We start from the raw sequence: 13919 nt of genomic DNA, 5'->3' as shown, positions 1-13919 counted from the left end.
TTACGCGGACGTTTTGTACACGCGGGTGCCGGATGTAACGCGCGTCAAAATGGAATTGTGTGGCGCGAAATTGATACGGCCTTCGAGAGTCACGTATTGACTGGTGCGGTGATAAACTATAATCACATCGAACCTCGCCAATTTCTTGAGGACGCCAAAGACATTGTGTTAGAACATGTGAAGAACATTATGAAGAAACATTATAATGTGAAAGTGAACACTATATTCAACGGTGAATTCGTGACCTGTGATAAACGCGCAAATAAAAGTATCAATATGAGAAACTATGAACTCTTTCGCACATCCGATTTACGCGAGTGGTACTAACGGCGCGTTATCGAGCCCACCCTAGCGTCGCTGGAAGAGTTTCAGGAACGCGACAGCGGGTTGACATTGTCGCGAATATTAAATTTAACTGTAAATATAAATAAGTATAATCCTATGCGCGCGGGATGTCACATTAAATTACCGCGGGAGATTATGATGAAAAGAGCGGTGATTAACGTGCAATCAAAAGACAATGCGTGTTTCGCGTGGGCAGTGGTCGCCGCTCTATACCCCGCTGAAAGAAAGGCGGAACGGGAATCCTCGTATCCGCATTACGCGACGGTGCTGAATCTCCGGGACATTGAGTTTCCAGTGACTGTGAATCAGATTAAGAAATTTGAACTTGTTAACGACGTTTCGATCAATGTATACAGCATTGAAAACGAAGGTATTGTTCCGATACGTCTTACGGAGCAAAAGCGGGATAAGCACGTCAACTTGTTGTACGTGGAAGATGGCAACGTTGGACATTTCGCTTGGATCAAGAACTTATCCCGGCTCGTGAGTTCGCAACTGAGCAAACACAAGAATCAAAAATATATCTGCGACCGGTAAGTTTAATTTATATAATTTAAATAATTATAAGTTATAAGTTATAACAAATTGTTCAAATCTTGATTAAAATTATTTTCTTTTACAGATGCCTGCATTACTTCAGTTCGGACAACAAGTTGCAGTCTCATACGGTCGACTGCCGTGAGATGAATGGTTGCGCTATCCGGTTACCGAGCAACAAGGACAAGTGGCTCGAATTCAACAACTTTAATCGGAAGGAGCGGCTTCCATTCATCGTATACGCCGATTTGGAATGCGTTCTGGCCAAGACGGAGGAAGAGAAGAACGCGTATCAACACCATCGGGTATTTAGTATCGCATATTATGTACATTGCTCGTACGACGAATCATTATCCGCGTACCATTCTCGTCGCAGTATTGATTGTATAGCATGGTTCGCCGAAGACCTCAAAAATTTAGCGTTACGTGTAAAAAATATTTTAAAAACAAATGTCCCTATGGTAGATTTGACGTCCGAAGAGTGGGAGAAATTCCATAGCGCCACTCAATGTCATATATGCGAAAAACCGTTCGCGGAAGACGATACACGCGTTCGCGATCATTGCCATCTGACCTGGCGGTACAGAGGTCCAGCACACTCAAATTGAAATTTAAATTATAAAGAATCTTTTTGTATTCCCATAGTTTTTCACAATTTATCTGGTTACGATTCGCACTTTATTATCGAGGAAATAGCTACAGCATTCGAAGGAAGAATCGATTTATTACCAATAACTAAAGAGAAATATATTTCGTTTACCAAAAATGTTTGTATGGAAGAAGAATCAAAAACTCATGTAAAATTACGTTTCATCGATTCATTCAAATTTCTCGCATCGAGTCTCGACAAATTGGCATCATTTTTGGACAAAGACAAACTCAAAATTTTAAAATCAGAATTTCAAAATTTATCAACAGAAAATTTCAATTTTTTAACGCGAAAAGGTGTCTTTCCATACGAATACATCAATTCCGTTGACAAGTTGCAAGATACGTGTTTACCACCGCGCGAATCATTTTACAGTTCCTTGACCGGTGACACTGTATCCGAGAGCGATTACGCGCACGCCGAGAACATCTAGATGCGATTCTCCATTCGGACGCTAGGCGAATATAGCGATTTATATCTTAAAATCGATGTCATGTTATTAGCCGATATTTTTGAAAACTTTCGAGATAAATGTATCGAAAGTTACGGACTCGACCCCGCGTATTACTATACTCTTCCCGGATACACGTGGGACGCCATGTTGAAACATACGAAAATTACGTTCGAGTTGCTTACTGACATCGACATGGTTATGTTCATCGAACGTGGTATACGCGGCGGTCTGAGTCAATGTTTGGGTAGATACGCTCGCGCTAATAACAAATACATGGAGTCGTACGATCCATCGAAACCATCATCGTACTTGATGTACTTTGATGTAAATAATTTGTACGGATGGGCAATGTGTCAACTGTTGCCTTACGCCGATTTTCGATGGGTTGACGACGTAACCAATTTTGACATATCATCCATCGCGCTAGATTCGCCTACAGGCTATATCCTCGAAGTGGACCTCGAGTACCCACAACATCTTCACGATGCGCACACTGACCTACCGTTTTGCCCGACACGCAACAAACCACCTGGCAAGCGGGAATTCAAACTGCTTGCAACGCTATACGATAAGAAGCGTTACGTGATACACTATCGCAACCTGCAGCAGTGTACGCGTCACGGTCTTCACATCACAAAAATACATCGAATTTTACAGTTTTCTCAATCTCTATGGCTTCGAAATTACATAGAACTAAATACACATTTCAGAACATTGGCTAAAAATGATTTCGAAAAAAATTTATATAAATTAATGAACAATGCGGTGTTTGGTAAAACGATGGAAAATGTGCGCAATCGTGTCGATGTTAAACTTATAACTCACTGGGACGGACGATACGGCGCAGAGGCAATAATCGCAAAGCCAAATTTCCACAGCAGAAGCGTTTTTTCGGAGATTCTTATTGCTGTGGAATTGCGCAAACTCGAGGTGAAATTCTACAAACCGATTTACGTGGGTATGTGTATACTCGACATATCAAAGACATGTTTGTACGAATTTCATCACGAGTATATGGCGCCAATGTATCGCGACAAATGCCGGGTAATGTACATCGATACGGACAGTCTCATATATCACATTGAGTGCGCGGATGTGTATGAGAATATGAAGTGTAATATCGTTAGATTCGACACGAGCGATTATGCGATGGATAATGCGTACGGTATACCGCTTGTAAATAAAAAGTTACCGGGCCTGATGAAGGACGAAAATAACGGTGCCATAATGACCGAATTCGTCGGGCTCAGAGCAAAGATGTACGCGTTACGGGTCGATGGGAAAAAGGATACGAAGAAGGTTAAAGGCGTCAAGAGCAACGTTGTCGCGAGAACGATAACGTTTGACGATTACCTATACGCGGTGTTTGAAAGAAGAAAATTGAAATGACGCGTCAGCAGTCGTGTATACGATCGAAACTACACCAAGTATACACGATCCGCGAGACGAAAATTGCTCTGAGTCCGTACGACGGTAAGCGGTATATCGTACCCGAAACCACCGATACGCTACCGTGGGGACATTATGGGATACCTTTGTAAATAAATGTATATTTTGTTTATTATTAATTGTATATTTTATATTGTATATTATATTGTATATTTAATTGTATATTATTAATTGTATATTTGTACATAACCATGTATATATTTTTATATTTTATACATTTTATATATTTTTATATTTTAATAAATTTTATATTTCTTATACACATATTTTATATATTTTAATAAATATTTACAATACATTATTTTTATGTATCCAAGAGTTGTATGATTTATCCATTCCCAACCATTTCACGTATACGTCATTACCCTTTTCCCGCAAAATTTTTTCCACGAGATATACGTCGGGATTAGCGACGCGTTGTAACTCGTATTCGTAGAATCCTCCAGCGACGGGATTTCCACGCGAATCTTCGAGTATGAATGTCCCGGGATTAGTTTTCTGCACCTCGACAATCTTAAAAACTTCGGTCGTTCAATTAAGTGTGAAACATTTTTCAAAGATGGTCTTGTATTTACTCACGCGTACCGAATCGCCTACTTTAAATTTTGTCGGAGCCGCAATTTTTACGTTGCTATACACCGTATTTAAAAGTTTTTCGGCGATCGCTGGAGTGACGTCGGCAGGTCTCATACCGATGGTGCGATGTTTTCGCGTATTGTACTCTGCAACGAGTCGAGATAGCTCGTCAATCCATTTGTAATTTCCGTTGAGCGTAAACATTTTTCACATATTGTTTTTCAAAGTACGGTTGAATCGTTCTACGACCGAGGCTTTCATAACGGAATATGTCGAGTAATGATTAATGTTGTGTTTCTTCATGAGTTTCTGCACACCCGCGTTGTAAAATTCTTTTCCTCTGTCGGTTTGAAAATTTTTCGGACACCTTTTATCGTCTCCAATAATCTTTGCGATCGTTTCGGACATTTCGTTTCCGCTGTTACTCTTGAGCGGTACGGCCCCCCTTGCTCAACACATCGATAACTGTGAGTATGTATTTATGACCCTTGTTGAGTCGAGAGTACGAACGCATGTCGACCACGTCCGCCTGCCACAGATCGTCGTATCCGCGTACAATGACGCGTCTTCGTGGAAAATTTCTTCTCGCCGGAGCATGTAATTCCTCGACTAGTTATCGCTTTTCGGAGGTGTTTTTCTTCTTTCGCACGTTTGATCGAGGCATAATTAATATTGCGATATTAGTATGTCTCGTTTACTGTGCCGAGTCAGATGTTGCATATCTCAGCACATTCTTTATCTCATCCATCATTATTCGTAGCGCCTGCACGTTTGTTTCGAGCGCGATAATTTTTTGCTCAATTTCTTCCTGTCGATCTCTCAAAAGTTTATTCACGTATCGTTTGTTGACGGCGTCAGTATCAGCTTCCAGTTGCGCTACACGTTGAATCTTGCGCGACCTTGCGTCGAAGCCGGTAGTAGTCTGGCAGAGAGCGTTATCGCGAACGTAATTTCTCAATAATGCATTCCATTGATAGTACAAATTATTCGACGTTCCGAGCGATAATCCAAATTTATTAATCGACATTTCGGTACCGAGAACTTTGACCGAATGACATATCGTCGACGCATAGTTTAATTTATAATAATGCCGGTCTCGCGAAGTTCTTCGATAATTGACAAGATTTCATTGTCGTGAGCATTGTTGCCGGTTCGACGCGAGGCGTTGTTTAAATAAAATCAAAAGATTCTTTTCAAGTGAAAATTGAATACAATTATGCATCTTACCAAGGTTACAATCAGAGCATCTGTGGACAGTTGTGTTTAAAATTTCTTCAAACAGTCGACGATCAATTTAAAGCCTGACAATCCATCGTCACGACTCAGTATTCGTTCGACATGTCACTGACACTTACGTTAACTGGCAGAAGCAGCGTTCTCGCTGCAAGCTATTTTCCAGCTATAGATTTGACCGATGCCGATTACGAGCTCGGATTAACGGATTTTGAAACTTATCATACGATTCCGAACGTAAATTTTTCGAATAATAAATTTTATTTTGGCAACGACGACAAAGAAAATACGATTCCCGAAGGGTCGTACGAATTGCACGCTATAAATGATTATCTCAAACGCGCAATTTTGCGAGATGAACACCTTTCCAGAGATGTTGAAAATAATTATGATGAGGAATATCCAATAGCGCTCCACGCCAATCATAGCACACTAAAGAGCGAAATCAAATGCGCCTACAGAATAAACTTTACCAAACCCGACAATGTAGGATCCTTGCTTGGATTCTCGTCGAATCGTATATTGCACAAATGGTACGAATCGGACGAACCGGTTAATATTATAAACGTAAATATTATTCGTATAGAATGTAACGTCACTACTGGTGCGTACAGCAATGACATGCGCGTACACACGATACATGAGTTTTCACCGAGCGTATCGCCAGGATATAAGATATCGGAAACGCCGGCACAGATCATTTATCTGCCGATCATCGTTCGGAGCATTACGAATTTAACGATACGCATTGTGGATCAAAGAGGTCGATTGCTCAATTTTCGAGGAAAGGAAATTACCGTAAGATTGCATATACGGCGGCGACAAATATAGTATCTCGTGCTGAACGAAACGGAGCACGCGAGAGACAATACTTTTACGAGGGACAATACTATTGCGGTATCGGGTGATAATAATAAAATAGCCGTTAAAAAGAAGCTGAACGCGTTGAATCGTGAATTTTTAAAATCATTGGGATTCATCGTACGAAAAGAATGATTGATATTTTGAATAGGTGAGCCAGTCTTTGACGATTGCATCGTCAAGATTGAGACTCATACGTATAATCCGTACGCCAATACGACACTTGGATACAGAGACGAGATACGAATACCTATACAACATCAGGATTTGTACACGTTACCGTGCGAAAGCTTTCTTTACATCGAAGGAAAGTTGAATGTGCGTAAAGCGAATGACGAAATGGAGGTTGTATTGGGAAACAATTGCGTCGCATTCATGTTTGATGAGCTTCGATACGAACTCGACGGAGTAGAGATTGATCGTAACAGAAATGTTGGAATAACTTCAACGCTTAAAAAAGATGTCTCTGACGCACCAGAAAAGTATAAACTTGAAAAACGCTGCATGGGATTTGACGTACAACAGTGACAAAAATTATTTCAACTATTGCGTACCGCTCAACATGTTGTTGGGATTTTGCGAAGATTATAAACGCGTTGTGATTAATGCTCGTCACGAATTGATTCTGATACGTTCGCACAACGATAATAATTGTCTATTCGGACATCCATCGTCGGAAGCTGAGATTGAATTACTCAAGATACAGTGGCGTATGCCTCATGTAATATTGAACGAGATTAATAAATTGTCGATGTTGCGAATGTTGGAAAGCGAACGATACTTGAATATGAGTTTCCGATCTTGGGATCTATACGAATTTCCTCTGCTACATAGCACGACTAAGCATTCGTGGACCGTGAAAGCCGCCTCCCAGCTAGAGAAACCACGATACGTGATCTTTGCACTGCAAACTGGTAAAAAGAATTCAGTGTCACAAGATGTTACATTATTCGATGACTGCAAATTGACCAACGTTAAACTCTATTTAAACTCTATTTAAACTCTATTTAAACTCGGAATTTTATCCCTACGATGATTTAAATTTAGATTTTGAAAAAAATAGATTCGCCGTCCTATTCGACATGTACTCTCGTTTTCACAAATCTTATTACGGATGGGATGATGCAACGCTATTAACTATTTCAAAGTTTCTACATTGCGGTCCTCTCGCGGTCATTGATTGCTCGCGACAAAACGAGTCTGTCAAAACTGCTACCGTGGACGTGAGAATAGAGTTTGAATGCAAGGAAAATATACCGGCGAATACTACCGCCTATTGTCTCATCTTGCACGATCGGGTTGTCCAATATGATCCATTGACCAATGTAGTCCGCAAAATTACATAAGTCAACAAATATCCCCTCCATTGCATATCAAAAATATAAAATATTGAGATGTTTGACGATCGACATCAGTCTGCGATCAGATCTTGTCATCATGGCTGCGTCAACGTTTGTGGATCTACAAGGATTTATCGTTGGGAAAAATTTTATCGTGAAGGAAGCTGCGGTTCTGAGAAAAGGATCCGTACTTTCTCATTACATTTTTACATGTCCCGAACCATGGCACATGCTCACAAAATCTGAAAGATGCCAGGTTTTATGGCTGATGAAAAATCACCATGGATTATCGTGGAATGATGGACACGTTTCATATTGGAAGTCGAAACGTTTAATTACGACGGCGGTGATGGGTGCAACGGAGGATGATGATGCGTCACCTTTCGTGTAAAAGGACACGAAAAACGGCAATGGTTAGCCGATATACTGGACAATGATGCGAGAAACGATGTGATTATCGAAACTTTGGATGCAGACTATGAGGATGTAGCTTCTTTAAATAAGTTAGATGTTAAGAATACTATGCGTTGTGAAAAAAATTGTGCTTTACAAAATGTATTTAAGATTTATAATTGGTGGTCAAAGCATCATGATAATGATTCTTCGAATCCATATTTATAATAAATTGATGATGCAATATACTTTTATCGTCTTTCTTATTCTCTCCATTCTTTCCTCATCTCTATCTATGTACGTGCGCAGTATCATGTTTCTGTACGTGACACAGCTGTCACAGATATTGTATTTCGATACTACATTGTGGTACATGATTAAACATTTAAAACAGTTTAATAATTGAATATAGTTTTACGTTTGATAGCCGTTGATTTCCGTTCGACGGGCGTTCGACAGTCGTTCGATGACCGTTCGTTTCTGTTCGACGGGCGTTCAACAGTCGTTCGATGACCGTTCATTTCCGTTCGACGAGCGTTTGATAGCCGTTCGATAGTCGTTCGATGACCGTTCAATTCCGTTCGACGAGCGTTCGTTTCCGTTCGACGGGCGTTCGTTTCCGTTCGACGGGCGTTCAATAGTCGTTCGATGACCGTTCATTTCCGTCGACGAGCGTTCGTTTCCGTTCGACGGGCGTTCGACAGTCGTTCGATGACCGTTCAATTCCGTTCGACGAGCGTTCGTTTCCGTTCAATGGTCGTTCAATTACCGTTCGATGACCGTTTGACGGGCGTTCGACAGGCGTTCGATCAGGGTCGATCAGGGTCGATCAGGGTCGACACATTAATATTATATCATGCTAAGTTGCATGGGAACATGCATACTTTTGTCTCATGACGCGTTTTTAGTAAAGCGATAATGATACGTGCCTATTCTAAAGTTTCGTACCGAGACGATTGTCTCCTCACAAACACGCGACATGATGATATTAATAATATATTATACCATGCTGAGTTGCATGGGATCGTACTTTCGTCTTACGACGCGTTTTTGACATGGTGATAATGCCACATCTCTACTATAAAATTTCGTGCCGAGACCTCGTTGCCTCGTCACAAAGAGTTTAACAGTGTGTAAAAGTTAAAAAAAAAATAATAATGGATCATCTAGTATCAATTTATAAAGACTGGAAGAAAATTATTGGACATATTATGTATCGTTGTACTAAACATGACTTTTACATGGAACGTAAGTAGTGTTTTGTGATTATTTTGCGAAAAATTGTTAAAAATTTGTGAAAAAAAATTGTGTAATAATAAATATTTTTGATATAGTTCCAGGATGAAGTCCGGATACCGGACTTTCTCAATATTGAGCACCGCCAATGCGGGCGATGCGCCAGCAGGCGCGGCAGGACCTTGCGGAGACGTGGGGCGACACCCCGGAGGGCCGCCTCGATGTCGAGATAAACGGTTGGCGATACGTCGACATCTTCGATCTACGGCGGCTCTTCGGGGAAGAGCCCTACATTGAAATTATAGAAGAGGGAGATTGGAATATTGAAAAAGAAGAGGAGGAGCAGGAGGAAGATAAAGAACGGGAGAATGAGGAAAGAGAAGAGGAATGGATTGACAGATGTAAGTGTTTTTTTCTTTTTATAAATCTCATTGTGACTAGGTTTTTATTAACACATCTTTTTTCTTTTCTGTTCCAGGAGCGGCCTCCCCCTTAGCCCGGCGCACCCCCCCCAAATATATTATTCTTATTATTTTATTATTATATATTTTTATTAAATTAAATTGTATATTTTATATTATATTATTATTTTTATTATTATATTATTTTATTATTAGACATACACACACACACACAAATTGTATAGTACACGCACACATTTAAATAAATTTTATATTTTGATTGGAAAAAAGAATGTGATTATTTACGCGCCTCTCCTTGCGTTCCCATCCCTTGCGTCTCTCTCTCTTGCGTTAGTTCTAAGTCTCGCGTTAATCATAAGTCTCTCTCTCTCGCACGCGTTGTTCTCGCGCTATTATCGTTCTCTCTTTCGTACGCGCTATCGTTCTTTCTCTCACTCGCGTTGTTCTTGCAATATCGTTCTCTCTCTCACGCGTTGTCTTGTGCTATTATCGTTCTAAGTCTCGCGATATTATAGTTCTCTCTCGCACGCGTTGTTTTCGCGATATTATCGTTCTCTCTCTTTCATATGCTCGTCGCTCACTTACCTTTGCGTCATCCTTTTCATGCCATCTTACATTGCGCCATCCTTGTCGCACGTTGATGTCATCCTTGTCGCACTATCCTCTTCACACACTTAGCGCTATCCTTTTCCCACACGTAGCGCTATCCTCCTCACATCACCGTCTTCTTTCCGCGGATCCCCCTTCTCCTCGCGGACCCCCTCGTCCATCGGTCACGCCGCGGATCTCCCTTCCCCGCGCGGACCCCCTCGTCCATCGGTCGCGCCGCAGATCCCCCTTCCCCGCGCGTGACGTCACTCACCGCGCGCCGCAGTTCCTCCTTCCCCGCGCGTGACGTCACTCCCCCCGCACCGCGGTTCCCCTCGCGCCTCACACCCCCTGAGAGGACCTGGGTTAGAACCGGCCTAGTATTCCTACTAATATAAAATGTGAAAACATAATGGAGTTTCTTAATTATTGAAGTTGATCAATTTTACAATCTAAATTTTAAACGTTCAAGTTGTACTGTGTCGCTTTATTCGGACACTTGTTGTCTCGGCATATTTGTATTAAAATTTTCTATTTTAATTAAGCTTAAAAATACGATATTAAAGTATTGTATAAGAATTATGTCACCTCATATAATTTACTTGTATGCTCAACAAGAAATAACGTGTTCTTTTTAAATTAAAATGTTATTTTTATATTTTGGTTATGTTACGTCCAGACTCTTGAAAGGTCGGGCCAACTGGAAGGACGCAACCTATTTACCCGGTGACACACTTTGCGGGCGTGTGTACAGATCGGGTCGAGCGCACTGTTAGGGGCCTGGCACAGGTCAGTAACCAGAATGGTCCCTTTAACTCTGTGAGTGTCCTAGGTCGTTACGGTCGTCGGTCCCTTTTCGGTAAGAGAATCGAATCTCTTTTACTCGGGACGGGACCCTGTGCGATTTCGGGATTCAGGGAATGAGAGCGGGTAAAAAGAAAATAAAAATTTTACCATAAATTATAATTTATTCAATAATTAGTTGCGTGAGATATGAAACATATTTACAGTTATACAAAAAGTTTTTAAAAAATGCAAAAATATAATTAAATTTTTGTGTGTGTTGTATTGTGTGTGTGGGGGGGAATTTCGCGGGTGTTACATAGGTTCGGGGGTCGTCAGCCAGGATAAATAGTGGGAAATGTAACTTTAAATAATTAATCCTGGCTAGATTATTACAATTTATTTGCTTTTTTTCAAATTTATTTCAAATTTTTCTATCTAAATATGTGTATATTGAAACGAAAGGGGAGGGGACAAAGGGTCAAGGATTTTCAAATTGGACGGAAGGAATTTTTTCCACAGAGCTTGGATTGGAACTCCTAGTGGAAATCGGGAACCGGGAGGTACCAGGGGATGATTGAGTTGGAAGGGGCGATGGTTAGGTAATGCAATAATTTCTCGTGGTCCACTGCACCAGGACCCACGCAAAAGGCACCTTCTGGTAAGGGGAAATCGAGGAGGGGGAATTGAGATAAGAAATAATTCAACGGATCGGGATCGGTGGGTTCAGGGGTTTCGTGACGGTGAGGGGGGTCAGCGAAATTAGAGGAGGGCTCGGAATTGCACGAGTCTTCGTCTAAATCGGGGAAATTTCTCGCGAAATCTTCGAGAGTCTTGCCAATTTCAGAAGAATTCGGATGATCATGGACTGAAGGAGAGGGAGGATCGGAGTCGATGGTGATAACTGGTATGGGAGGGGTACGCTCCCGAACAGGAGGTGCGGGGGAACGAGGGGGTTCGAGAGAGCAGACCGGAGAATAGCTAGGAGGTGGAGGTGTGTCTTGTAGGTTAGGATTTTGTAAATTATTACTATTATTACTATTATTACTATTATTATTAATATTATTACTATTATCATTAATATTGTTCAAGGTAGAAGGGGAGTCCGCTACATTATCTGTTCCTACGGTTCTATTCGAGGGTTGGTTCTCAACGGGGGGTGCGGTTGCCGTAGTCAATTTCTTTTTTAGCGCCCGATTCCAATGATTCCGGCACCGCAATGCTGCTCGGCGTTTACCGTGGCCCGGCACTAATAATAATTTAACGGTGAAGGAGGGAGTTTAAAGTATAGTTAAGGGGTCCTCGCTAACTAATTACCGTTAACTCTATTACCGTTGTCCTCGGGAAAAGATACTTGAATCTTAGACGGGATAGTAGCCCGTTTATATTCTTAAATTTAAACTGATCTTAATTTGTTGATTATTGATAATGAAATAATATAAGTGAAGGGATAGTTAAGAGAAGAAAAAAAAGAAATGAAAGGAAATAACGTAGTTTGCAAATGGTTTCAAAGAAAAGTTTCAAATTTAGGAGAGTTCAATCGGGAGTCGGTTTTCGGAGATTTGAGCCGGATTAGAAATCGTTCGCGAACCGCCTTGCGGAGACTCTAGACGAACGGGGAATCGTTCGCGAACCGCCTCACGGAGATTCTAGACGAACGGGGAATCGTTCGCGAACCGCCTTACGGAGATTCTAGACGAACGGGGAATAATTCGCGAACCGCCTTGTGGAGATTCTAGGCGAACTGAGAATCGTCCGCGAACCGCCTTACGGAGATTCTAGGCGAACGAGGAGGAATGAGGAAGATGACTAGGAAGAGGAAAGAGACAAGGAGTAATTAAACGATTATTAAATTATTGAAATTTATTTTCCAGAAAATGGATGATAATTTCTATAATTTATCTATCGATTAAAGTAGTGATTAGAGATTAATTGGTCAAGGATCATTCCCAATGACAGTCGGCTAACACGAGAGGGGGAAGAGGATAAAGTTAAATTGGACTTACTAATTATAGCGAGCGTTGAAATGTGTTGAAAAAATTTAACCTGGCCGGAGCTGGAAGCGCAGGTGGCTGATTGCTGTTTGATGATGAATGGAAGACTCGGTTGGTCCAACGTGTACACCTCACTCACTTCACTTTACTTATCAAAATGATTCGTGAAACTTAGCAGCACGTGGAGAGAGAGAGTTCGTTCACTGATAGATTTTTGGACGTCGGAATTGAGAAAAAAAACTCTGCGCTTCAGCGACTTCAGCTCGCGAGTTTTAAAGTTTTTGCTCCTCCTCCCTTCTGGATGGTGGGAATCTTTTTTAGGCTAATGAAATAATTTCCATTACTCCTTTCTTAAGGTCAAGGAGCCTGATTTTTAGGAGGAGAGGGGTGTCTTAAGATTTTAATTGGTTAAGCCCTTTGGCTCGAGACTTAGCTCCATCCAGTAGAGAGTGGGAGTGAGCTGATTATCTTATCGCTAGATGATTTGACGATTCGGGGAACGCTTGAGGGTGGCCTGTCGAACGAGCGCACGTACACTATCCATTTCAAAAGGTTTGACTTATGTTTATTTTTTGTCAATCTCCCGAGGACCAGCGGATCTTTGTTTTAAAAATGCCTGAGATAGAGCGGTTTCAAGAGTAAGCTGTACCAATAAATACGGGGCTGTTGGAATTTCTTATAATAATTTCGCGTCTCTTAATTCAAGAATCTATTTAGTGTTCCGTTAGCGCTATCTCGACTGGCCATTCTCTGTATTAGATTTGTTAAGGTTTAATGGTGATACACGCGGATTAGGTTGCGTTCTTCTACGCGCTATCTTTATTCCTAAGAAGAATCGCTTTGCATTCCAAATGCAAGTCGATCCTTGGTTTCTTTCTTATACGATATCATTTCGAAGAAAGAAAAGAATCGTGGAGTCCACCGGACGTAACAGTTAAGACATTTATATTATAAATGTCTTAACTGTTGAAAAAATGATTTTTTTATTTTTCTCTTTACACCAAAAGTCGTGATCTATATAGAAAATATATAAAATGTATAATAAAATAAATAAAATAA

At 40.9% G+C, this 13919-nt stretch overlaps 1 protein-coding gene across 1 annotated transcript; it reads left to right on the top strand.

Moving 5' to 3' along the window:
- Positions 1-441: 441 nt before the first annotated feature.
- On the top strand, positions 442-10770 carry LOC145973310 (uncharacterized). The gene is made up of 4 exons (XM_083102589.1): positions 442-878; positions 968-1343; positions 9240-9474; positions 10763-10770. Exons 1-4 carry the CDS (start codon positions 442-444, stop codon positions 10768-10770), a joined length of 1056 nt encoding a protein of 351 aa, XP_082958715.1.
- The last annotated feature ends 3149 nt before the right edge of the window (positions 10771-13919 follow it).

Source organism: Camponotus vicinus, unplaced genomic scaffold, assembly GCF_025532165.1.
Source record: "Camponotus vicinus isolate PSW18456_S1 unplaced genomic scaffold, iyCamVici1.0 SCAF_6, whole genome shotgun sequence".
NCBI classification, from domain to species: Eukaryota; Metazoa; Arthropoda; class Insecta; order Hymenoptera; family Formicidae; genus Camponotus; species Camponotus vicinus.
Note: the sequence above shows the minus strand (reverse complement) of the source record. Positions and strands in the feature narration are given on the sequence as shown.